At 40.9% G+C, this 27,930-nt stretch overlaps 1 protein-coding gene across 1 annotated transcript in view; it reads right to left on the bottom strand.

Annotated features, from left to right (window-relative positions):
• Positions 1-27,930, bottom strand: part of LAPTM4B (lysosomal protein transmembrane 4 beta) — a 79,220-nt gene that overhangs the window by 28,173 nt on the left and 23,117 nt on the right. Inside the window, exons 2-4 of the mRNA XM_047842140.1 lie at positions 19,305-19,416; positions 3,012-3,085; positions 2,535-2,657 (exon numbers count right to left, since the gene is read on the bottom strand). Of these exons, the coding sequence (XP_047698096.1) occupies positions 2,535-2,657; positions 3,012-3,085; positions 19,305-19,416 (309 nt within the window). The remainder of the gene's footprint in view (positions 1-2,534; positions 2,658-3,011; positions 3,086-19,304; positions 19,417-27,930) is intronic.

Here is a 27,930-nt window from a genome sequence, read left to right as displayed (position 1 = left end):
TGGGAAACCATGTCCCCTTTCCTCTCTTCTTCATCACCTAAGACCATAACTGTTTGGATTCCACATGAGCAGTATTCTGAGACATAACAAAGAGGTTCCAAATGTGAAGAAAGAATACAAAGAAAACCCATGACTCATGTGCCCGACTCCTCCTGCCCCCAGGAAACATCACCAACTGGTTTTCAGTCTCCTTTCGCTTTGGGCAAAATACCCAAGAAATAAAATCTGAATCATTCTTTGTGATCAGCTCATGAAACTGGTCCCTACCCTTGGAGACTGGAAGAGTTTTTGTAGTACTAATCTTAAAGGTAAGAATAAAACAACTTGGTGCTGGTTCACAAGACCAACACGAAATCATATTGTTTCTGTGTCTAATAAAAAAAAAAAAGGATTAAAGTGGAAGTTTGTGACTCCTTCCACAAACATCTCTACACTCTTTCCTCCAGAAAAGCGAGCGTGGTTTCTACGTCCAGTTAAGGCCTATAGAACACAGGCACAACTTGTTTTAGCTGCACTTTACAAGACTCCACATGAACAGAACAGGCATTAGAATTAAGTGGGTGCCTTCCGCCAGCTTTCTCAGATAACGGTCCCCACAGACTCCTGTATCTCAGCTTGTCAGCGGGGCCTTGCTGTCACTGGAGCTTTAACATCATCCTTAAGCATCGTGATAATCCATAAGCCTCACCACTTCAACTCAGACTGATCTTGAAGTAGAACAGACTGAAGACACTTGTATTATTTGGTTTGTAATTACAAATAAAAGTAGACAGTGATTTTTTTTTTTTTTTTTTTTTTTGCTGATACTATGATTACTGTCCGCAGTAACCCCGATGTTATCATTTTACCACTGGCAGCTCTAAGGCTAAGTGACTGAACAAGGTGGGGTATAGCAAAGTCAAGGTAGTATTCTGAGTGTTCTAAACGCCTGCCTGCACCTTACACATTTCTGCAATATATGGGACGGAGCACACAGGACACTCTTTAAGCAGTCACAGGGCTGCCATAGGGCTTGTGTTATAGTGTCTCCTAACTCAGCACCACCCCCTTTACCAGCCCCTCAAGGTGACAGGCTATGCTGAAATCATGCTTCCTGCACACTTCCAAGGTTGACTTTAGGAACCCAGCACTAGGTCCTCATTATAGAGTAAAAACACAAGTCCTTAAAGAAAAAGGTAATTCTACAACCTGCTCGTTATATAGAAACCCTCTCATGCAGAAATACTCAAGCTGTACCACAAGAGATAACATACAATTAGGAAATACACGTGGACAATACACAAAAAAACACACATGGCAAATACACAAAATTTTTCTTGACACTACAGGCTACCGAAACATGGACCTGCTGGGTTTTTTTTTAATTTTTTAAAAATGTTTTTATTTATTTTTGAGAAAGAGAGAGAGAGAGAGAGAGAGGGAGGGGCAGAGAGAGAGAGGGAGACACAGAATCTAAAGCAGGCTCCAGGCTCTGAGCTGTCAGCACAGAGCCCGATGCGGGGCTCAAACTTATGAACTGCAAGATCATGGCCTGAGCCAAAGTCAGACACTTAACCAACTGAGCCACCCAGGAGCCCCTGGACCTGTTATCTAAACCAAGGATAAGTTATTACTAAAAAGAATGACAACCATAACAGTGACAACCTAATGCTTTTAAGGAGCAAAACGCTGGAGGCTTTTCATGCGAGGTCTGCTAAGTATTAGTTACGTGATCTGGGCATGACTGCCTTAAGATCGGAAACTTCTGAGGCCACATTTCCTTCCCTCCCCTCCTCCTCCTGCTCCATCTCTCTCTTTTCCACTGAACTTCCTCTTGGCCTCCCCTGTCACCTGAAATCCTCAGCCTTGTATCTCCCATCCCAGAAAAACCCTGCTCCTTCCCCAGAGCTCATAGACAGTGCAAACTTCCAAAGAGTGAACATTCTCCCCCTTTAAAACATTCTAAGATTTTGAAGAAATTAAATTTTAAGGCACATTCACAACTTTAAAAATGAAGGCTAAAAATGTAAAGGCACAGAATTATTCTAATCTCACACCTTCCACAAGCTTCTGAACACCCAGCGACCCACCGCATTTGCTCAGATGATCACAAAGGACATTCAACAGAAAACCAGTCCCAAGAAGATACTTGAGGAAGATAGGGGTTCTATGGTCAAATCAGTTTGGGAACCAGCATATAGTATAGTTCCACTTTTCCCATACAACAGCAGAGGCAAAATGCTATCCTTCGCTAATAACTGAGCAAACTACATCTTACAAAAATAATAATCAGTAACTAGCTTATTGATTTATGTAGGTGCATCTCATAGAGTCAATACAGCCCCTACTTATCTACTCCAGAGGTTATGTTGTCCTGACAAGCATTCTAAGAAACCAAAAATCTCATCTTTAAGACAACACTCAAAAATTTCTAATCAGTAACTCAGAAGCCAGTGAAAGACACACAAAATCACAAGTGTGTGTATGCTGATGTCTCGATCCCTGACTTGCGGGTTTCCCCTCATGAAGGAACCGTGGTGGGGACGGCCACATACCAGCTGTCGTATGTATTCCTGAATGGAGTTCGGATACACAAGCACAGTGACGGCAACCAAGGTGTTGAGGGCGAAATCAAAGATCTGGTAACAGAAGAACGGGATGATCCAGGCAGCGCGTTGCTAAATAGGACAGAAAATACAACGTCAATGTGTTCCACGTGAGAAAATATGGTTTCTTCCCAATTCAGACAAAACCTTTCTTGATCTGAAGGGAAATGGAGGACAAGAAATTCAACCAACCAGGTCATGACAACTGACAAGCCAGACAGCAGTGGTCAAAAACAAGCCTCTGGACATTTCTGAGACTACAGAATTGGTTTTCCATCCACATCATATTAATGTGAGATTTAAACTTCCAAAGATTCTTACAGGAAACTGAGACTCATCACTTCTTCCTTCTTACAAGTAGCTGCACAGGTTACAAGTGTAAGGGATCAAGGAAAAAGCCCAGCCCCTTATTTCAAGGCCGCTTACCTTGTATGCTCCATAAGTAGCCATTGCACAAATCAGGATCATGAGAAGAGAAATTGCAATTGCAATGCACATGTCTGCCAAAAGAAAAAGAGAAAATCAGTACTAGATCCACTGTTTTAACTTTTTTTTTTTAATATTATTTATTTTGAGAGAGAAGGTGTAAGCAGGGAAGAGCCAGAGAGAGGAGAGAGAGAATCCCAAGCAGGCTCCACACTGTCAGCACAGAGCCCAAGGTAGGACTTGAACTCATAAGCCGTGAGATCATAACCTGAGCCGAAATCAAGACTCAGACGCTTAACTGACTGAGCCACCCAGGCACCCCGTATTTTAACATTTTTTTCATCTCTCGTCAAAGGCATTTTGTTTATAAACCAATTATAAGTGAGAACTTTATACGAAGTAAACCACTTGGAGCTCTTTAGGAATTTGAGAAGATGATAGTTAATGGACATAATGTGTCCAAAGAAGTTCTCCCTGAATCATAAAAATGTCTACAGATAACATACTGACTTACGCGTAAGTTTATTTTGAAAATGGGAAAGCGATCTTCATTACAGATATTTTTAAAAAAAAAAGTTTGGTCATCTGGTCCACTGAATTAGATATACAATAAATTAGGCATTTTTTTTTAAGCATGAGTGCCTAACATGTATTTTATAAACTCATGTGTGTCTTATGCCCCCATTAAAACCCTCCACTGGCTTCTCATTTAAAATAAAATCTCAGTTTATCATAGCCTGTATGTCTGTAATTTCTTCTAGAGCATGCCTAATCTCTCTCTAATCTCCTCACACTTTCTCACGTACTACAATCCAGCCACGCCACTCGGTTCACTAAGTACAGAGAGAACCCCCCACTGTAGGGCCTTGGCACCTGTAGATCCCACTGACTGGGGCACCTTCACTCCCAGTACCATAGGACTAGCTCTGCCTTTGTATCATTCGCACCTCAGCTCAAACATCAACACCTCCAACAGCTCTTCCCTGAGTATTCATCCTACTTCCGGTTCCTCCCACATCAATGTCGTGTTTTCTTTACAGCACGTATCACTATGATCTTGTTTATACCTGTTGTGTATTATCAGTCTCTCTTTGCTAGAGGACTCCTCCTGAGGGCAAGAACTTTCTGCATCTTCTTTACTACTGCAACCCCAACATATAGAAGGAGACAGATGCCCACCACAGGAGCCACTAGCCACATGTGGGCCCCGAGCACCTGTGACGTGCTCAGTCTGAAGTGAGATGTGCTGTAAGATTAAACTATACTCCAGAATTCAAGGACCTACCACCAAAAAAAAAAAAAAAAAAGTAAAATATCTTGGGGTGCCTGGGTGCCTTAGTCAGTTGAGCGTCTGACTCTTAATTATGACTCAGATCACAATCTCACGATTCAAGAGATCAAGCCCCAGGTCAGACTCTGCACTGACAGTGTAGAGCCTGCTTGGGATTCTCTTTCCCTCTCTTCTCTCAAACCCTCCCCTGTTCGTACTCTCTCTCTCTCTCTCAAAATAAATAAACTTGAAAAAAAAAACAAGAATGTAAAATATCTTAATCATTTTTATACTGATTACATGCTAAAATATTCTGGATATACTGAGTTAAATAAGACAAACCAGTCGGATGAGCATCCAACTTTGGCTCAGGTCATAATCTCATGGCTCGTGAGTTCGAGCCCCGCATCGGGCTCTGTGCTGACAGCTCAGAAACTGGACCCTGCTTTCGGATTCTGTGTCTCCCTCTCTCTGCCCCTCCCCCACCAGCAATCTGTCTCCCTCTCTCTCTCTTTCTTGTAAATAAATATTAAAAAATTAAAAAAATAAAAATTAAAAAAATAAACAAAAAGTAGTACAGTTAATTTCACCTGGGTCTACCTTTTTAAGTGTGGCTTCCAGAAAATTTTAACTTACATATGTGCTTATACTCTCTTTCTATTGAACAGTGCTGATCTAGAACACTGCCTATATCACAGCAGGGACTAAATGAACATTTATTCAAGAGGTCATGTTATTATTTCTTTAGATTCAGATTAATTTTTTTTAATGTTTATTTATTTTTGAGAGAGAAGAGAGAGAGAGAGACAGAAGATGAGCAGGGGAGGGGCAGAGAGACAGGAAGACACAGAATCTGAAACAGGCTCCAGGCTCTGAGCTGTCAGCACAGAGCTTGATGCAGGGTTCTAACCCACGAACTGTCAGATCATGACCTGAGCCAAAGTTGACGCTTGACCGAGTCACTGAGGAGTCCCACACCCCTAGAGATTCAGATTAGTACATATGACTGGGTTTTGTTTTTTTTTTTAATTTTTTTTTAATGTTTATTTTTGAGAGAGACAGAGACAGAATGAGAGTGGGTTAGGGGCAGAGAGAGGGAGACACAGAATCCGAAGCGGGCTCCAGGCTCCGAGCTGTCAGCACAGAGCCCGACGCGGGGTTCAAACTCAAGAGCTGTGAGATCATGACCTGAGCCGAAGTCGGATGCTTAACCGACTGAGCCACCCAGACGCCCCCCCCCCCCATGTGACTGGGTTTCTAAAGCAGTTCTACTGTGGGATTCTCACTAGCTAAGACAGTGCAAAAACCCATGCAGTAAAACATCTGTATGGTGCTGGCAGTTTCTGAGGCATTTCACGCATACCTCATTTAGTCCTCTTAACTCTGAGACGACATTGTTCCCACCAAGCAGACCGCAAAACGAGGCTTAGAAGTTATGAAACTCGCTGAGACAGTATTTGCACCAAAAGGCTGAACTGTGACTAGTCCTGCTCTTGGATTTCAAATCTCTGGTTCTGCTAAGACTGCTGCTTCCTCTTCAGCTTTCAATACTGACCAATGAACCAATGTGGCCGATTGCTTCCTACAGGTGATCCTCCAAAGGAAAACATCCCACTTCTAGAACCATCCTCTCCGCATCCTCAGCTTCAGAGAGGAGAGGACATTTTAGGCAGGAGGTTTAATTGGATAAAAGTACATTCTAGGACAGCAACGCAGGTATATCAACAAAGACCATCTGCCATATTTAAAATTTTAAAAATGAAGGTTCCTGAGATTAATCTATATGGATTTAGTGGAATAAATTCAACATTTCATTCTCAAAAAAGAAAAAAGATACGGTTATGAAAGCCTCAGAGGATGACCAGTACTAGCCAGTACTTAAAAAATTCTTTAAAGTATACATACAGATTTTGTAGTTTATAATTTTAATGTTAAATTGGCTTACCTTTTCCCTCTTATGAGGGAAGAGATACCTACAAGGAAAGTTCATGTATGCCCTACGTTATTCTTGTAGGATCGTGAGGGGAATAAACTTGAATACATTTTATACGCAAAACAAAAGCTGAGAGACTTAACTCCTTAACAGCAAAGGGAGTCTCTCACACACACACACATATGTAAGCCCACGTGGATGCATTCTAGCATGCCATTTGCATATGAAGCAATGAGGGTTATCAGGCTCTCCATTCCTACATAAAGCTATGACCACCGTGGAACGTCCATTGTCTGCTTTTACGGTCCCCACTTACATGTGTGCTTTCTTTCCGCAGTGAAGTAGGCGCTGTGTTATTATGTTAATCCTCAGGACAACCCTAAAAGGTTAGTACTATTAATAATTGCATTTTAGAAAAAGATGACTAGAAGAAGGCAAGTCACTTGCCCAAGGCTGCCCAGCTAGTAAGCGGTGGATGGGATATTCTCCCCAAGAAGGATGAGTCTATACTCTTCACCGGAATGTTACCCAGCTGGGGAGGAAAACCATGCAGCCTCCCTAAAAGGAATTGGACGTCGGTATGTACTTGCTATGTGCAAAACCTATGAGAATTTATAGCAATCTCTGAAACCGGAACTCAGGAAGAAGTTTATTATTTTCTTCTTTGTCTACTGAGATGGTTTCCAAATTCTGTACAAGCATATTTCATAATGAGAAAAAAAATTAATGGAAGCCAGCCCATTTATAGGGTATTCTTTACTTCACAGATCTTAAAAGAGACTCTAGGTATACAAACTCAAGGTTGTATTCAAACATTTAAAATATTAATATAACCTAAAAAACACTAATATAGCCTGCATATCCTATTCTGAAGTAAAAAGAAACTCCAGAACTAAATCTCATATAATTATAAAAAATGTTTAAATTTACCTCCTTCTCCAAGAAGAGAAATTAGGGGCACAGGGGCGCCTGGTGGCTCAGTCAGTTAAGTGTCCAACTCTTTATTTCAGTTCAGGTCATGATCTCATGGTTCTGGGATCGAGACCTGTGTAGGGCTCTGCACTGCCTGCTTGGGATTCTCTCTCCCTCTCTCTCTTTCTCTCTCTCTCAAAATAAATAAATAAAACCTTGTTAAAAAGATAGAGAAATTTAAAAAGCACAAAAGTAAGAGAAAAGTCATAGAATATCCGTTTACCATTCATAGTGAGATACGACTTACCATAAAAAAAAAAAAGTTAATTTGAGATGAGGAAATTTTCAAAATTCTGTCCGTACAAATGATTATACCAACCACACCGACCGGACTGAATATATGACAAGCATGTGAAATAGCTTAGGTAGAATCAAAGTGTAAATCCAATAAAAACACGGAGCAGAGAAGACACACCAGGCTAATACACCTTCTATCTCCTAGCAATCTGGAGCACATGCTGGCTCCTCTGACAGTGTGTAGTGAGTGCACCCTGGTGGACGTGAGTAACTCTGAGGAATTAAAATTCATTCCTTTTAATGACGTCAGACATAAAAGAGGAAACAGTTCTAACAACAACGTACGGATTTTTAAAATCAGTAACAGTACTGGTCGGTGACAGGGATAGATGCCCTTTACTTATTATTTTTTTTAAATATTTATTTTTGAAAGAGAGAGAGAGAGAGAGAGAGAGAGAGAGAGAGAGCGTGAGCAAGTGAGGGGCAGAGAGGGAGACACAGAATCCGAAACAGGCTCCAGGCTCTGAGCTGCTAGCACAGAGCCCGACACGGGGCTCGAACTCACGAACCGTGAGATCAAGACCTGCACCCAAGTGGGATGCTCAATCAACTGAGCCACTGAGATGCCCCACCCTTTACTTATTCTTGACACATTATTTCCTAGTAGCAACCCAGTCAGACACAATGTCCTCACACTGTTCCCTAAATTAACATCCTGCCTCAATAATGCAGCTCTAATTTGAAAAGGATCCTAAGAAAAGCTATACCACAGGCCACAAATGGCATAATTAGATAATGTTTTCTGATAGTCAATCACGGAAATAAAAAAGGCATATAACGGAGTTCTATGAAATGCGTCTCTATTTTTTTCTAATTTTCTTTCTATTATTGGTGAGACTAATATTTTTCTTAATCACCCAAACCTCTTGCTTTTTTCCTATTTGAGTTGGTTTCAATCTCTTGTAACTGAAAGTGTTCTGCCTGACACAATTTGCAATATATTAAGAATATTACCTTTTTGTCTATCATAAATGTTGCAAACAGCTTCCCCAATTTATTTCTCTTTCAACATTATCATGCTAGCCTATGATACAAAAAAGGTGTATGTAGGTGTGCGCGTATATGTGTGTTTTCATATAATGATTCAAATCATTTCTTTCATTTTTTTTAGTGGCCTTGATTTCATGAAATGTCTTTGTTTAAATATTCAACTTCTATGGGGCACCTGGGTGGCTCGTCAGTTAAGCATCCGACTTCGGCTCAGGTCATGACCTCATGGTTGGTGGGTTCGAGCCCGGCATCAGGCCCTGTGCTGACAGCTTGGAGCCTGGAGCCTGGAGCCTGCTTCGGACTCTGTCTCCCTCTCTCTGCCCCCTGCCCTGTTCGTGCTCTGTGTCTCTCTCAAAAATAAACAAACATTAAAAAAATATATTTTTAAATAAATATTCTAATTCCACTTTCCCTTATATTTCTTGGGTTTCTTTCCTTCCCATAAAACTTGGAGCTAGCTAGATAACTACTTCATTCATGTACCCATCTTACTTCTTTAGTCATAAGTCACTGCCATGTCTCAAGTTTCTGTCATTTTGGCCACATTCCTGGCACCGCAATTTATGAAAACAAACACTCTGTGGAGTATATTCTCACCCCTTAGGTCTAGAGGAGAACTATTTTCAGATGGATTCACAGCAACAATATGACCTACTGAAAGCAAAATATAAAGCCCAAACCACCCAGGTTCAAGTCCCTACTATGGGGTCCCATGTTCTGAGGTTGAAAGTTTGGGGAAGAAGAAACAATAAGGTACTAGTTTTATTTCATTAAAACAGAAGGAAGGTTCTAACACACTTTTTGTATAAGTGTGTTACAACTGTTTGCAACTTTTTATTGAAGTACATTGAGAGAAGAGTTTTTTGGCAACATGCTAATTTAAGAGCTTTATTCTTAAACTCAAAATTTATTTCATAAACAATCAATAGGTGTGTAATATGGGATAAACACTGTGAGGACACCATCAGGACATAACTTCTGTTCTGATGTTGAGCATCAGAACTGGGAAGGGAAGGAAGAATCCAAGAGGAGTTCGTTGATGAAGAGCTAAGGGAGGTCAGAGGGGCAGGATTACTTTTAGACAAGGGGAAAAAAGAATTTTTTGGAGGAAATGGTTATTTGGGCTGGGTTGTTTTCATATATATGTATATACATATGTATATATATATGTATATATACACATGTATATACATGTATATATATGTGTATATATGTATATATATGTATGTATATGTGTATATATTTTTTTTTCTTTTTTTTTTTTTAACTGAGCTATAATTCACAGAGCACTAGGGTGGCTCAGTCGGTTAAGCTTCTAACTCTTGATTTTCAGCTCAGGTCATGATCTCACAGTTTGTTAGTTCAAGCCCCGCGTTGGGCTCTGTGCTGACAGTGCGAAGCCTACTTGGGATTCCCTCTCCCCCTCCCCTGTGCTCATGAGCTCTCCTCTCTCAAAGTAAATAAATACACTTTAAGATAATAATAATAAAATGAGCCATAAAAAAGTTAGGAAGAACTAATTAATTCAGGAAACCTACTTAAAATGTCAAGTTCACAGAATCTAATATAAGGAAATTAGTTCCTGCCAGCTACATGCTTATATTGAGATGTATACTGATATAGTTAAGTCTCTATATAAAAACAGAAAAAGCAATAAACAGCATTTACATTTTTTGTGTGATTAGTGATTATGTTCACTGGAGAACCAAGATGTCATGACTAGACCGTGAGAAGGAAATAAAAGAAATTTAATTAAAAACATGAATGATCTATAGATCATTTAATGCAATCCCTATCAAAATACCAACAGCATTTTTCACAGACCTAGAATGAATAATCCTAACATTTGTATGAGGTTCTTATAAAATAAAGAAGTTTCTACACAGTGAAGGAAACAACAGAACTAAAAGGCAACATACTGAATTCCAATTCAGATATTTGCAAGTGACATATCCAATAAAGGATTAGTACCCAAAATACATAAGGAACTTATAAAACTCAACACCCAGGGGAGCCTGGGTGGCTCAGCTGGTTAAGCATTTGACTCTTAATTTCAGCTCAGGTCATGATCTCACGGTTTGTGGGTTCAAGCCCCACATCAGGCCCCGTGCTGAAAAGTGCAAAGCCTGCTTGGGATTCTCTCTCTCCCCCTCTCTGCCCTACCCTGCTCACTCTATCTCTCAAAATAAATAAATCAACTTAGAAATTTATATATATATAAAAAAAAAACCTTGAGGCACCTGGGTGGCTCAGTCAGTTAAGCGTCCAACTCTCGGTGTTGGCTTGGGTCATGATCTCACACTTTGTGGGTTCAAGCCCCACTGGGCTCTGTGCTGACAGTGTGGAGCCTGCTTGGGATACTCTCTCTCCCTCTCTCTCTGCCCCTCCCCCACTCACTCTGTCTGTCTCTCAAAAATAAGTAAACTTAAAAAAAATTTTTTAAAAACCCTCAACACCCAAAAAATGAATAATCCAATTTAAAAATGGGCAGAAGACATGAAAAGATATGTCTCCAAACAAGACATACAAATGGCCAACAGACACATGAAAAGATGCTCTATATCACTCATCAGGGAAATGCAAATCAAAACTACGGTGAGATACCACCTCGCACCTGTCAGAATGGCTAAAATCAACAACACAAGAAACAAGTGTTGGTGAGGATGTGGAGAAAACGGAACCCTCATATAGTGCTGGTGAGAATGCAAACTGGTGCAGCCACTCTGGAAAACAGTATGAAGGTTCCTCAAAAAGTTAAAAATGGAACTACCCTATGATCCAGTAAGTACACTACAGGGTATTTACCCCAAAAGTACAAAAACTAATTCAAAGGGATACATGCACCCTTATGTTTACTGGAGCGATCTTTTCAACACTCAAATTATGGAAGCAGCCCAACTGTCCATCAATAGATGAATGTATAATGAAGATGTGGGGTGTGTGTGTGTGTGTGTGTGTGTGTGTGTGTGTGTGTATACATATACATAAACTATTTGGCCATGAAAAAGAATAAGATCTTGCCATTTGCAACAATATGGATGGAGTCAAAAAGCATAATGCTAAGTGAAATAAATCAGTCAGAGAAAGACAAATACCATACGATTTCACTCATATGTGGAAGCTAAGAAAACAAAGGAGATAAAAAAGAGACAGAAACCAAGAAACAGACTCTCAACTCTAGAGAATAAGCTGATGGATACCAGGGCGGGGGTGGGTGGAGAGATGGGCGAAACAGGTGATAGGGATTAAGGAGTATGCTTGGGATGAGCACTGGGTGTTGTATGGAAGTGATGAATCACTATATTGTACCCCTGAAACTAATATAACACTGTATGTTAACTATACTGGAATTAAAAATTTTAAATAAAAAAATAAAAACATGTATGATCTATATGGAAAATTTTTGGAAATATTACTGATGGATGCTGAAGAAGATGTGTATTAACTGGAAAGTTGTAAGCCGTAATCAGACATTTAACAAACATTGCACACATCTCTGTAAATTCAAAAATCATTGACTTGTACATTTAAAATGGGTAAGTTTATGGTATATAAATTATACCTCAATAAAGCCATTTTTTTTTAAATTTTTTTTTCAACGTTTATTTATTTTTGGGACAGAGAGAGACAGAGCATGAACGGGGGAGGGGCAGAGAGAGAGGGAGACACAGAAATGGAAACAGGCTCCAGGCTCTGAGCCATCAGCCCAGAGCCCAACGCGGGGCTCGAACTCAGGGACCGGGAGATCGTGACCTGGCTGAAGTCGGACGCTTAACCGACTGCGCCACCCAGGCGCCCCAATGAAGCCATTTTTTAAACAGTTGTAACTGGACAAAATACAACATATAAGGTATCACTTCCCCCTAAACTAATGTGTAAGTTTAACATTTGTAATTAACAAATGCGCAACAGGATTGCTTGAGAACTGGACAACTGATGCGAAAAAATAAATAAGCAAAAATGGTCAGAAGATTTCTGAAAAAGAAGGACCGGGTCAGGTTCACCATATACTAAAGCATGTTTGCTGAGGACATGGGGAATTGGCACTGAGCGTTCATTCCCACCTAGTGTGTCTGCCTATTCTACAGAGGCTAGGAAGCTAAAAACCTGAATTGCCCAGACTCTCTTGCAACTGGGTGCTGCTAGCAGAAAGGTCTCCCCAGGTACATGTAGACACATAACGACGACTCTCTCCTCCAACCAAACACCTTGGGTCCTGCCCATGGCCCATTTGGTCTGGTTTTGGCAAGAATCCTACTGAGTCAGCTTACTAAAAACCCCCTCTCCTCAGTATATGATCACCCTGATAATCTGATCAAATTTCCTTATCCCCCAGCCTCTGTAACTTGCCATGCTGGTCTGCTTTCAGCAAGAATCCTGTTGAGTTGTCTAGAGTTGTCTAGCAAGAATCTCCGCAGCTTTGATGTTTCCTCTCAGTAATTTTCCATCCACTGACCCCCCCCCCCCCCCACCTGCTCCTTGGTGACAATGCTCCACCGTCCTTGCTGGAGAGGTAGTTGAGTCTGACCTCTTGCCTACTGCAAAACCCCTCTTGGGTAAAGTCTTCCTTACCATCTTTAACAAGTGTCTGAATACCTTTCTCATCAGCACAGTAAAACTGAAAAAACAAGTCTCAGAAGTAGGCATACTGCATGAATCTATTCTATAAAGCTTATTAGCATGAAAATTAAACAACAGATCAATTAGTGACACAAATATATGTGGACATCTATAAAGAAACACAAAGGAATGATCAACCATTCAGCAGAATGGCTAGTTCTGGGATCAGAGGAAAGAACATGCCATCAGGATGGGACACATAGTGCTCTTTCGAAAGTAAGCTAAAATTCAGTGTCTTAAATCGAGTGATGAGTACATAAGTACTTGTACCATTGTTCGGTATTTTGTAAATACTGTTTTATACCTATTCGCTACTTAGTAAGAGATAATTCTATAAAGGATGAAAAACTCCAAATTATTATTAATGAAAAAGGCAAGATGGGGCACCTGGGTGGCTCAGTCGGTCTGACTCTTGGTTTTGGCTCACGTCATGATCTCATGGTTTGTGGGTTCGAGCCCCACACTGGGCTCCGTGCTAACAGTGCGGAGCCTGCTTAGGATTCTCTCTCTCTGTCTCTCTCTCTGCCCCTCCTTCTCTCTCTCAAAATAAATAAACTTAAATAAAAAGAAAAAGCAAGATGGATGTTCACTGTCCATAAAACTTCTCTGAAAGGTTTGAATTTTTTCAAAATAAAGATTTGGAGAAAAAACAAGATCCTCACACTAAATCCATGCTGCATGGTAAATCACATCCTGATTTCAAACACATTAAAATGCAAACAACAGCAACAACAAAATGCGTCATCAGAGAAGTTACAGGTAAGAAAAGAACACAAAAGGAAGAACACTCGATGCTTGAGCTAACTTAGTTCCTGCTCAGCCTCTGGCCAAACTGGGACCTGAAGTGAATCCAGGGAACCTATAGGCTTCACATATCCAATTTTAAAAAGACATCTGGCAAAGTTCTTTATTCTTGTAGGCAAAGGGGAGAAACGCGCACCCAGCAAAGTAGTTTGGTTAACAGGAACATCCAGGTACGCAGGTGAATGATTCTACCAGAAGCCTTCCACTCGCCTTTCACCATCCAGTCCGTTCTCTGCCCCAGAAGGCAGACGTGCATGGTTCATCAACAGCCTCCCTTACCCTCTGGCTTTTGTGGAGTTCAGTCAACGAGAAGCCTAGACAGGAGATCAGAGGGAAGGTGACGTTGCCTTGGGTTGGCCGTGGGCCTAGACCTGAGGTCACTGCTCCTAATGAGGAGGTTAACCCTGTAGGAGTCTCTCATTCCCAGCTCCAGTAACCACAGCCTCCTACCTACCCCTCCTTCAGGTTTAGGGATAACAATAGCTGGCCTTGATTATCCATGTCCTTTCATTACCCCTAGTGGTCTTCTTACATCTACATCATTACAAAAGGTCTTCTTGAAAATATTCGTTGGAAGTATCCTTAAAAAAAAAAAAAAAAAAAAAAGCAAGGGGCGGACTCAATTGGTTAAGCGTCCAACTCTCGATTTTGGCTCAGGTTGTGATCTCATAGTTCGTGGGATCAAGCTGCATGTCCCCATGCTTGGGATTCTTTCTCCCTCTCTCTCTGCCCCTCCCCCACTCACGCAGCCTCTCTCTCTCTCAAAAACAAATAATAAACATTAAAAAAATAAGCGAGATATAGTCAAAGCATAGAATATGCAACCCTTTGAGTCATATGATGTAAAAGATAAATACATAGATAAGAGACTGGGAAGGTGGATGGATGACAATAAAGGGCTCGGACGGTTCCTATGGGCCGGCTTCCCCTGCTGTTGCACATGCAGGTCTATTTCCTCAAGACTGTTGGGATCTTTATGCACAAGTGGACAAGCTGTGTAGACTGACTGCCAAGCCTGTATTGGGGTATGTGAATAGACAGCAGGTAGGCAGCCTGGGGCCCTTTCCAAATGACAGGGCAAGGAGAGCTCTACACTGTGGTGCCAAGAGCCATATGGAAAGCCCTAGTTGATTGTTCTTTTTTTTTCCATTTCTTAGTTTTTTTTAATCAAAACTTTCAAACACCCAGAAAAGTATAGTGAATCCCCATCACTCCTTTTGCTTGTATTGTTTCATCTCTGATCACTCCGTTTCTGTCCATTCTATCATTGGCGGGAATCTGGACTGTTTCCAATTTTTGGCTATTATAAATAAAGCCATTATGACCATTTTTATAAATGGCTTATGATGGACACAAGCATTATTTTCTGCAAGGTACAGATCTAAGAATGGAACTACAGAGTAGACAGATGTATGTTCAGCTTTAGTTTTCCCAAAGTGGTTGTATGATTTACACTCCCAGAAGCATCCTGGGAGCTCTAATAGTCCCACATCCTGATGGACAGGTGGTATTATCAGTTCTGTTAATGTTGGCCATTTTGGAGGGGTGCAGTGATTCACTGCTGTGCTTGTAACTGGCGTTTCCTTTATAACTGATAAAGCAGAGAGTATTTTCATATGCTTATTGGTCATATGGATATCTTCTTTCGTGAAGTACCCGTTTTCCCCTGATTGATTACACTCAGGACATTTATCAAACGCTCCTCCTTTCTCCAGTAAGTGCAGTGGTGTCTTTATCCTAAATCAGATGGCCATATATGGTAACCATCCATTCTTGATTAGTTTTATGGCCATTTCCTTCCTTAGGCCAGGTGTGTCCATTTGGTAAATAAAACTAAGTTTGACTAGAAAGACCAATCTGCTGCAAAATTAATCAGAAATTAATTTGAATGATCTGTTGTTTGACACTCTGCACAGCCCTGACACTTCCAGTCACAGTTCTTTGCCAATGCACTAAAATTTCACAAATAAAATGAAATGCTACAAAGCCTACTTCTATACAAAATAAGTTATGAGTGTCTAATATAGTGTGCTGCACATACATGCTTTTCAGTCATTATCCTTCAGTCCTCTAAATCAATAGATTATAATCATTTCAAAATCATTTTAGACTTATAGGAAAGTTACAAGAACGGTAGAAAGTTCAGGGCTCCTGGGTGGCTTAGTCAGTTAAGCATCCGACTTTGACTCAGGTCATCATCTCACAATCTGTGGGTTCGAGGCCCGCACTGGGTTCTGTGCTAACGGCTCAGAGACTGGAGCCCGCTTTGGATTCTGTGTCTCCCTCTTTCTCTGCCCCTCCTCTGCTCTCTCTCTCAAAAATAAACAAACTTTAAGAAAAGAAAATTTTTTAAAAACAAAACAGTAGAGTTCAAATATACCCTTCATCTTGCTTCCCCTAACAGTAACCATTTATCATCAAAAACAGAGTAATGGTCAAAACCAGGAAATTGACACTCCTATAATGCTATAATAAACTACAAAACTTATGTGAATTTCACTTGTTTCCCCTATTACTGTCCTTTTTCTGTTCCAGAATCCCATACTACATTTAGCCGTATCTCCTTTGTTTCCTCTGATCAATGACAGTTCCTTACTCATTCTTAGTAGAGACAATTGAGGGGATGGGCGTGTCACATAAGAAATATACATTCATAAATTATAAATAGGTATTATCACTAATACTTTTACATTATATAAAATAAATCTAAAAATACAAATGTTAAAGGGCCAGATTTTTTTTTTTAAGAGAAATCCTCATGTTTTCTTTCTTTATCCCAGTGGATTGTCCCATACGCCTCATTTTGATTTAAATAATACATCTTCTTCTACCAGATCATTTTAGGAAAATATCATAAGGAAAAGTGAAACATTATTCCTGCTTTGTCCTTCTGGAGAAAATCTTCAGATGGCCACCACCATTCCAAAAAGGTATCAACTTAAAATTGCTATATTCCATAATTTTGAAGCACAATTTAAAGCAATTGATTGTACCCATTTCCAGGACTATTTAATTCTATTCATATGTGAGTTAAATATACAAAGGCTTGTCAAACGCAGTGAACTTTTACTTACAAACTTATTTTCAAAAGGAGATCAAAACATGTGAAAAGGAATGTAACAGGAAAGAAGTTAAAAAAAGACTCACTCAAGTGAATATCCACTCTTCTGTACCCTTTTTATAACCATGAGATTTAAATGACTGATAGTCCTAAACGTAATTACAAACTCTTCATTCATTTTTTTCAAATATATGAAATATGAGCGAGACCTCAAATGCACTGGAACTAATATCCAGGACATTAGAGAACAATTACTATTTTAAAGTCTTAAGTACCAGCAAGCCTTTGAAGACAGCTAAATTAAGCCTATACAGTCAGAAACTCATTACCCAGCTTAGTCTCGAGCAATTAGAACAAGGCATATAGTGTTACTGTTTAATTCAGAGAGAACGATAGCCATATCATTTAAAACTTCTTTTTCTAACCTCAATTACCTTAGAAAAGGAAATCCTGCTACTGGCAATGGTAAAAGATCATTTGTTTTTAAATGTCAATCAAACATTATATTTATAGCTTACATAGTCTTTTATCTCAGGGGAAGGAAGGCAGAGATATTAATTTAATATTAATGGAACTCATTAGCCTTTCTGGGAGAATCCGTAAGAGTAACAGGGTTATTCAAAATAGAGAGAAGGAGCAGGTCTCAGTCTGAGAAGGTTCCAAACCCCAGGAGAATATAATGTTCTGACATTTATTGTTGGGGCTCCTACAGGGCTCAATCCAGGACCACTTTACTTTTCTCTTTACTATGTCCTTAACATAAATACCATTTTTAGGCTGATGTCCTCAAATTTGTATCAGCCCAGACATCTGAGTTCTGGGTTATAGGGTCACATAACCAACCACTTTTTAATCTCTGCACTTTAAGACAGCTCGTGTCTCAACTGTAACATACCTAAATAAGAATGGCTAGTAAAGCAGCAAAATATACTGAGCACTTATTATGGGCCAGACCCCATTCTAAGCATTTTTCATGCACTAATTGATTTAATCACTGCAATGATCCCGTGAGGCAACTATGATCACCACTCTTTCAGAAGGAGGAATGGAAGACACAGAAAGGTAAGTAACTAGCCCATGCTAACATTTAATACACGGCACGGTCAGCCTTCTGCTTCAGAGCCTAGACTCCTAATGACCCTGGTGAGTCACTTAAAGCAAAGTCAAGTCCCCTCCCCCAGGTGAGTCACTTAAAGCAAAGTCGAGTCCTCTCCCCCCAGGTGTGTTCTTATCTCCTGACCCCAGACTCTCTCTCACCCCAGTGAAGATCAGCTCTTTTACTCAAGCTGAAAAGCAGGGATGATCTTTGATTCCTCACTTTCCTTCTTCATTCATACCAGCAAGTTCTCTCAATCCTACCTCCAAACCCACCCTCTTCCTCATCCTCAGTACAGTCTGGATCACAGGGAACCCCCCCACTCCCCCCGCCCCACTGCAAACCAATCTCCTAAATGCATACTCCACTCAGTGACAAAAGGGATCTCCGTAAAACACACATCAGCACATAACTGCTGAATTACTAAAAACCACTGAAAAGCATTTTTATCACTCTGAGAACAGAACCCACAAGCCTCAACGTCTTCCGAATGTTCCCGGTCTATCCCTAAAACTGCATCTTGAGTCACTGTCTCCCCACCTTACTCATTTTGCCCCAGCATTTTTTTTAATGCATTTAAAGTTCTCCAAAGCCAAAGAGAACTAAATTTGCATGATCTTTTGTTTGGGATTATGCACAGCACTGCCCCTTTCAGTTAGTGTGGACACAGTGTGACTGTAATTATAAAAGATGCCCATGAGCTTAGAACTGGGGTGCCTAGCCTCCTTCTGGCATATCCCACACCCACATCCCTGTGTGTGTTTCTATTTATTGGAGAAAGGCCTAAGTCCACTAAATAATGAGCAACACAGTTTCTGGAATGGAAAATGATCATCTCCTAGAAGACAGGGAAATACAGAAAGTAATAGAAGATACAGTAAGGTACGCATGACTCTTTTGACCTTGTTTCCTGCCATTTACTCCCCATCCTCTAAAAAAGGCCAAAAGGCCCAGGGTAGAAAGACCAGGACAAAGCATTAATTTAAAAAACGAGAAAGTTAATGTAAAGAAGGAAAAAAAAGAAAAAAAACAAAAGAGACCTTATTTAGACTCTTACACCTAGAACAGAGGCAGAGCACACGTAGCACATAAATATTTGTTGATCTGATTTGTAACGATGGAAAGAAAGTGAAGTATCAGTTCAAATGGCCCATGAATCAATATTTGTAATTTAACAGGAAGAACTGGAAGCAGGATTCCCTGCCCTTGAAAGTACCAAAATATCTACAACTGCTATCTGATGTACTTACTGGCATCATCCATGAACTCAAAGTCACCTCCTAGCTCAGAACTTGAAAAGTGATACTGGTCTGGGTCAGCCAGGGCGCTCAACAGAATCAGCAGTACCACAGCGTTGATAATCTGCAATAAGAAAGAAAAAAATTTAAGTGCCCCAAGGATATGGTCCTTATAATAGGAACTTAAACTGACCATATGGAATTCAATTTCAACAGAGGCTCACAATATTGAAACAAACAACAGGTAGCCCCCCTGCGGGAGCAGGCTAACATTCCCAAGCCAGAAGCACCACCTGTCCATAGCCAAGGGCTCATGGCTTGGGCGTAGCAAATGGCCAGATTTCACCTCTTGCCCACCTTGGGGCTGGCATCCTAGAACAGTGAGCAACACACACAATCATACACAGCAGCCCTGATGCCCGGGGTTGGAAAAACACAAACTCTCCAGTTAGCCAAGTGCACCGTGATAAACAACCACAGGTCTTTCTAGGTGATCAAGCATTTTCACAGGGTCAGACGATCTGAGCTTTGAGACCATGTAGGGAACAGAGAGAATGAATGCAAAGTCACAGTGGCAGAGGCATGATGGTTCCTCCTGTTGTAGCTCAGGTGAGCCCCTTTCCACCCCAGACCCATATCTCTGCCTTCTGGACGCTGCAGAATACATAGCCCTCAGGTACTCCAAACTTAGCTTGTCTAAATGGAAATCACCATCTCCCATCTCTGCTCCTCTTTTTATGTTCTCTATCTTTAAAAACAGCATCACCCTTAATAATTAAAGGGGAAAACATTCAGGCACTATGCTAACTTCTTTATGTGGAGTCTCTCTCTTAAGCTGTCCAATAACCCTAGTGAAATAGGCGCTAAATTATCCCCATGTTATCGATGAGAAAACCGAGGCCTGTGAGTTAAGAACATTACTGAAGATCAGGCAGCTAACAACCTGCAGAAATGAGACCTGAATCCAGGAATTTTAATTCCAAAATGGAATCTCTTAGCCTCCTGTTTATATTTGAAACCTGATTACCTTTGAGCTTACCATCTACCTTACCCCCACATCTGACCAACTGGGAAATTCTGACCATTCTACTTGTACATCTGCATTTCCTTTATTCTTCCTGGCCATCCTTGCTGCATGCGACACACGTGTACCAACTGTGGTGGGGCTAGAGGGGCAGGTGTGCTAAGAGCTTGGGTGAGGCTTGAGATGAGACTGGGTTGTTATCTCCTTTTTGTGTGTATTACTCTTGTCCAAATGGGGATGGAATAAAATGAACAACCATGAAGATTACATAAAGGAAATTCTTTTACTAACAACAGTAAATAAAAGCATATCCTACTACAAAAGTCGTATTTGGAATACCTATTTACAGAAGAGGTTCAAAGGGAGGGTTAGGTTGTCTGCTCTATAAAACATCCACTCCAGAATCCATCCATCCATCCATCCATCCATCCATCCATCCATCCATCCTTCTTTCTTTCTTTCATCCATCCATCCATCCATCCTTTTCTTTCTTTCTTTCTTTCTTCCTTCCTTCCTTCCTTCCTTTCCTTCCTTCCTTCCTTATTTTTATTTATTTATGAGAGACAGAGTATGAGCAAGGGAGGGGCTGAGAGAGAGGGAGACTGAATCCACGAAGCAGGCTCCAGTCTCTAAGCTGCCAGCACAGAGCCCGACACGGGGCTCAAACCTGTGAACCATGAGATCATGACCTGAGCCGAAGTTGGATACTTAACCTACTGAGCCACCCAGGTGCCCCCAGAATTCATTTTTCAATGGCAATCCCAAGGTGGTTGTTTTAGGATTATTGTAGGATTTGGAATAATTCTTTTTCTTCCTCTTTGTTCCAAATCATCTCATATGGTCTGATTGTTTTTTGACAAGCACATGGTTAAAAAAATTTTTAAGGCACAAAAGGGTATATAGTGAAAAGTCACTCTCAGTCCTATTGCTATCCAATTATCCTCCCCACAGTGGTTATTAGAACCACTTATTTCTCTTCAAAGATCCCAGAAACTTCTTAGCACATTTTAAGGAGAGTGTGTTTAGCCAAACTCTATTTGAACAAAGCTTTTCAGAACACATCTAAAGCTTAAAGGAAGGTATGAGTTAGTCCCACAACTGGCATGTGATGTTTGGCAAGGATGTTCTTTGATAAACTGTCAAGTTTTCCTGGCATTTCGTTCCCTCTATACTCTTGTCTTTGAAAAAAGCAGCCCAAAGATCATGGGCTGAAGTAAGATCAGATGAAACAACCTAAGAATGTAGTTTGAAAAAGCAAAGCACCACACGAAGACAGCATAGTCACTGTTACTGCAATGGGTCGGTTTTAAGGTTGAAAAGGGAACTCTGAGATTCATGGGCAAAGCTTTAACCTAATGGTAGAGTAGGGAGGGTAAGAGCAGATGATGGCAGAGTGAGAAGCAGTGCAGTGTCTGGTTAAGGTAATGCAGGCCACGTTTAGAGATTCCATAGGGCTTGTGTTAAGAGAGTTTGGATTTTATTCTAAGCATAACAAGAAGCCCATGAAGAATATCAAGAAAGGGAAGACAGTGACCTGGCTGGGGTTCAAATGAGTAAATCATGTAAAACATCTAGAAGGGTGACTGGCATACAATGGCCACTCACGTTAGTTCACTTACCTCTTCGCACCTCCATGGGACCCACATAAAAGCTCCTGGCTGGCATGGAACGTTGCCTGGCTGCCAGATCTGAACCAGTGCTATGCCGTGGCTTCCCTGTCCTTATAGTTCCGACGCATCTGTCAATTCTCTGGGTGTTTTTTTTTTTCTGATTTCAGATTTTATTACAAAATTTATACTAATCAAAACAGTGCAGCACTGGCATAAAACAGACACATGGACCAATGGAACAGAATTGAGAGCCCAGAAAAGACTCATGCATATATGGTCAACTGATGCTTGCCAAGGGAGCTAAGAATACTCAGTGGAGAAAACAACTGTCAGCTCTTAATCAGCTTGTTATTATCCCCATGCCTAGTTTACTTATCACAATACATTTACTAACTGCAGCAACAGATAGGCACTGTGCTAAGTGCTTAGCAAGAATTCTCCAGGACTCCGAATACAAGGCTAAGTAAGTCATGTGCCCAAATAACACAAAGCATACAGCAGTAAGCATGCCAAGAGTTCAGAGCAAGACTAATGGAAGTTCAGAGAAAGGTATTACTGAAACTTGAGGCTGAGACTGAGGTCATGGGGAGGTGCAGCAGAGATGCGAACACTTGGACAGGGGCTGGAAAGATGGGAAGATTTTGGAAACTGAGCGGTGTAGAAAAGAACACGTTCAAGTCTGAGTAGGGCCACTGGGATGGGACCTGTACTGAATATAGCAAGTAGTTAGATGTGACTGAACACAGCACACGAAGGGTAAATGTAAGGGAATGAGAAGAGAAATGCAGGTTGGGGCCGGATGGTGAAGAGTCCTCAGGGGCAGGACAGGAAGCTGGGGCTTCAAGCTAATAGCTAATGAATAGCTCATAAGCTGGGATGAGACACGATTAGAACCATGTCATTAGGAAGATCAAGCTGGAAGAGGCAGGGAGGCTAGGCAGGAGGCAGGCCCTGGATCTGGACAGCAGTGCAAAGGTCTGCTGAGGAGTAACCAAGGTTTTCTCCACTTCCCTCTAATTCTCAAGACAGCGCTGAGACTCTGGTCTTACACGTTACTTTCAGAGGTTATGGGACCTTTCCTCAGGTCCTAGAATGGAAGAGCCATGGTTGGAACCACAAGACCTTGCCACGTGGAGGCAGCATCACTAGAGACAGGAAGTGACTAAATGCAAAGACAAAGGGACGCAAACCAGATTGGAGATTTCAAGGCTGGGTGACAAGATGTATCTTGTTATTATCAGAAATAAGAGGGGAGATCACAGAGGGACTAAGATGAGGCTGCTTTTAGAGACGTTGAACTGGAAAGAATTTCCAGGATGTCCAAAGAATCACGTTGTTAGCTTGTCCATCTGCCCCTCTCTTTTTATTCTACCTTTGGTGTTCAGGCCTGCCCTCAGTTTTGTTCTGACCGCCTGATGCCTAGTCTTACTGGTGCTCCTGCTCGCTCCAGCTCATGTCATTCCTGACACCTGAGTCCTGGCTCCTGGTTCGCTGTTCTTCTTGCTCCACAGCAGGCCCTGGGTCCGATTCCTGGCTGTGCCTGCGGCTCTCTGCACACTGTCATCGTCTCCTCTGAACCACCAGCCCTGTGGCTCTTCTCTCTGTTCCCCAGCCACAGACCACAGTCCTGGGGCCGAATGCCCTGCCAGCTGCCCTAGTTCTTCACGAGACAGTCCAGGGAGAAAGGACACAGATAAAACAAAAATGTGATGGGAAGGTCATTATGACCAGTCATCACTGTGTTCTTTTCATCACATGGTGAAATTTTCATAACAAAAACGTGTGATGACACATATTTACTGTGTCCTAAAACCTCAACTGCCGACAGGAATGTGGCATGCCGTGGGTGGTATATATAGCGAATAGAGTAGGGTGACAGGGTGATCCGTGAGGATCAAGGTCTGTGCAAAGGGGCCGGGGGAGGACTAGCCATGGTAGTTACCACACAGAATCAACTGGAAAAGGCCGAATTAAGTCAAAGCCCTAAGAACACCTGATAAGAAGGACTTCCTCTAAGAGAGAAAATGGAAGTTATCCAATCGTAGTTCTGACCAAGAATGAAATGTCACCAGAAATGAGAACCAAGAAGATGATAGGACTTTCCAGGAGCAGATGATGCAATGACCACAGCTGAGCTAAATGTAAAAGAAAGAGTGGGCATATTTGTGATCTTGTTCAGCTAATGCTCACCTCCTTTGGACTTCGTCTGTTTTGGTAGGTCACATACAAATTGTTCCCATTCTATTGACAAAGTGTTCCTGGGGTATCACACATTTTTTCCTTGTTCTTGACAATGATTACTTCCATATGTAAATAAATTCAACTTCTGCCCAATTACTTAAGTAGTCAGGCCCTTGTATATTCTCCAGGGATCCAAAGTGCTTCTACCCTTAAATCATTTCTCAGATCCTAAGTGAACAGTGATATCTGTAGTTTGAATCACTGAAAATGTTAAATGTAATTATCAGCTCGTTTTTTAAAAACATCGATAAAAGCACCTTAATAACACCCCAGCCCACTGAGGTAATAATAATTACACAACCGCCAAAAATCTGCACAAAAAGGGGCACTTGGGTGGCTCCGTCAGTTGAGCGACCGACTTCGGCTCAGGTCATGATCTCACGGCTCATGGGTTCGAGCCCCGTGTCAGGCTCTGTACTGACAGCTCGGAGCCTGGAGCCTGCTTCGGATTCTGTGTCTCCCTCTCTCTCTGCCCCTCCCCTACTTGTGCTCTGTCTCTCTCTGCCTCTCAAAAATAAATACATGTAAAAAAATTAAAAAAAAAAAACTTTGCACAAAAGTGGTGTCCAAAAATGACTGTTGTGCAGATTTATCTATAATGAAAACTTGAAACAGAAGTAGGAGAAGGGCGGGGCACCTGGGTGGCTCCGTGGGTCAAGCGTCCAACTTCAGCTCAGGTCACGATCTCATGATTCGTGAGGTCAAGCCCTGCATCGGGCTCCATGCTGACAGCTCGGGGCCTGGAGCCTGCTTTGGATTCTGTGCCTCCCTCTCTCTGCTCCTCCCCTGCTTGCACTGTGTCTCTCTCTGTCTCTTTCTCTCTCTCAAAAATAAAGAAACATTAAAAAAATTAAAAAATTATAAAAAGAAATAGAAGGGCTCAATATTACTACAAAATAACAGAATCCTAAGGATAAAAACCCATATTTTGAAAAAAGTTAACAATAAGAAATGTTCATAGTATGTTAAATGAAAACTACAGTATAAAAATGTTATATGATTCCAATTCTATTATTTATATGTGTGATATGTTCACAAGTATAAATCACAGACCAAGAACGCAAAAGTGTACAATGTTACTTACATACAAACCAGGTAGATGACGTGTACCTTTAATTTTCATTCTACCTTTTTTCATATCTTCCAGAGTGTCTAACATCAGCATATACTGCTTTTAGAGTTAGAGACAATTATTTAAAACTTCAAAAACATTTTTAATATAAACTATGTTACAAAATATTATTATTGAACTTGCTTCTCTAAAAAACAGTTAACGAAAGAAACTGACCAATGACAAGTAAATCTGGCTGAGCATTCAAGTCAAATCTTGGAAATAGGTATTTCGGGGGAGAAATGTCATAGTGAAAGAACAATAAATAAGGAATCTGCCACTTCCAATAATGGTGAACCAGGCAATACAAACCAATGTCCCTCTGAGGACAGCTAGGAAATCTGAACAAAATACCCACGTATGTGAGAAGGTGTGGCAGCTAATGAGGCAATGAGAATTACTGGTCCAAAATCCAGGAAAAGGCAGAAATACCCCAGGGGCATTTGTCGATTCTGGAAAAGACGGATAAGAGCTAAGAGCCTAAGCAGCACCCCTGACAGCCTTGCTGGGCCAGGGCATCAAGAGGCTGCCGGGTGGGGGTGGGGGCAGAGCCCCCAGGGCTTTGCCCTAAGACCCTGCAGGGTCACCACTGGAGGAAGGTACACCGCAAGAAGACCAGCCTTTAGAGGGACACAGCCCAGCTTTGCATCATCTGAGTCTTGAAACTGGATAAAGGCAATCCCCAGTTGCTAGACCCCTAATAAAAGCTATTAAAATCCTGGAGGAGAAAGAGATCATCCTATGCCTTGAATTACTTTTTTAATTTTTCAAATGCAATGTCCAAAATACAGCGAACAGGAAAGACAAAACTCTCAGAATAGAAACCAGAAAATCCAATAAAATACCCACTTGTTTTACTAAAACAAACAAACAACAGACAACAGAAACATAAGTACTCTTGATATAGAAGTTAATGAGCATGTGCTTTAAAGTGAACTATGATGAGACACCTGGGTGGCTCAGTCGGTTAAGCATCCAACCTCAGCTCAGGTCATGATCTCACAGTTTGTGGGTTTGAGCCCCACATGGGGCTCTGTGCTGACAGCTCAGAGCCTGGAGCCCGCTTCAGATTCTGTCTCTCTCTCCCTCTGCCCCTCCCTGCTTGCACTCTGTGTGTCTGTCTCTCAAAAATAAATAAACATTAAAAAAAAATGTTTTAAATAAAGTGAACTATGCTAGGGGTGCCTGGGTGGCTCAGTCGGTTAAGTGTCCAATTGACTCAGGCTCAAGTCATGATCTCATGGTTCATGAGTTCAAGCCCTGCATCGGGCTCTGCACTCACTGTGCAGAGCCTGCTTGGGGTTCTCTCTCTCTCCCCCTCTCTTTCTGCCCCTCCCCAGCTCGTGCTCACTTTGTCTCTCAAAATAAATAAACTTTTTTAAAAAAATCAAAAAAATAAAAGTATCTTTTTAATAAATAAATAAATAAAGTGACTATGCTTATGAAAATCAAGGAGATAAAGAAGAAACACAAGGAGAATTTTGGCAGGGAACTGGTATAAAAAGAAGCATATGACAGAGTTGAAAAGAATACAGAGGCTCTAGAGTGAGAAACTACAGTAGCCAAATCAAGAACACAGTGGATGAGTTTCATCCATTAGACAAAGTGCAAGAAAATTAATGAGTTGCTAAGACAGAAGAAAACGTTCAGATGGTTGGCTTTAATTAAAAAAAAAAAAAAAAAAAAAGCCAGAAGACAATGGAGTTCCAACTTCAAAATACTGGGGAGGAAATGCCAACCTACAGTTTTATATCAAGAAAAAAAATCCTTCAAGAATAAAAATGAAACAAAGAGGCTCTTGGACAAAACGGAGGGAATCTGTCACCAGCAGCTCAGCAGTAAAGAAGCACTAAAGGGTATTCTTTGGGCAAAAGAAAAATGATGCCAGATATAAGGCTGAACAGGTACAAAGAAAGAAGAATAACAGAAATGATAATTATGTTGGCAACTGTGAATATCGATAACCTAATAACAATAATAATGACTGCAAAATATAAATAGATTCAAAATAGACAATACCATGTAAGTCAAGAGCAGATCACTGGAACTGAACTGATCTTAAATCCTTGCATTGCCCAGGAAAAGAATGAAAGTACCAGTTAATGGGAGATTTTAAAGAGTCCAGGATGTTACGTTGTAATCTCTAGGGCAACCTTTAAGAGAATAGTCAGACTCGAGTGGTAGGTAGACACATGACTCCTTGTTCGGTAATAACCGAGCTGTTTATATTTTGTGCATTTCCCATATGTGTGCAATATTCACAGTAAAAATGGTTAAAAATAATTTAAAAAATAAATATAAATTATAATCAGATATGTGGGTTTCACATGATTGGCTAATTTTTTTCAACTTTTTTTTTTTTTAAGCAATCTCTATGCCCAATGCAGGGCTCAAACTCAGGACTCCGAGATCAAGCATCACATGCTCTACCAACTGAGCCAACCAGGTGCCTTTAGATGGCTAACTTTTATATTCCCACATTTGAAAAAAAAAAATTAAGCTAATAATGGCAGCTGTGCGTTTCACTTGGGTCCAACATCAATGGGCAAATATTTAAAAATATTTTAAAATATTTTACTTGAAATATTTTTAAATCAAATTTTAGAACTCTGATCCAAATGTGCTTCCTTATTCAATTCAAATAAGCCCCTG

Source organism: Prionailurus viverrinus, chromosome F2 (assembly GCF_022837055.1).
Source record: "Prionailurus viverrinus isolate Anna chromosome F2, UM_Priviv_1.0, whole genome shotgun sequence".
Lineage (NCBI taxonomy): Eukaryota > Metazoa > Chordata > Mammalia > Carnivora > Felidae > Prionailurus > Prionailurus viverrinus.
The sequence above is the reverse complement of the archived record's forward strand: the minus strand, read 5'-3'. Positions and strand labels throughout refer to the sequence as shown.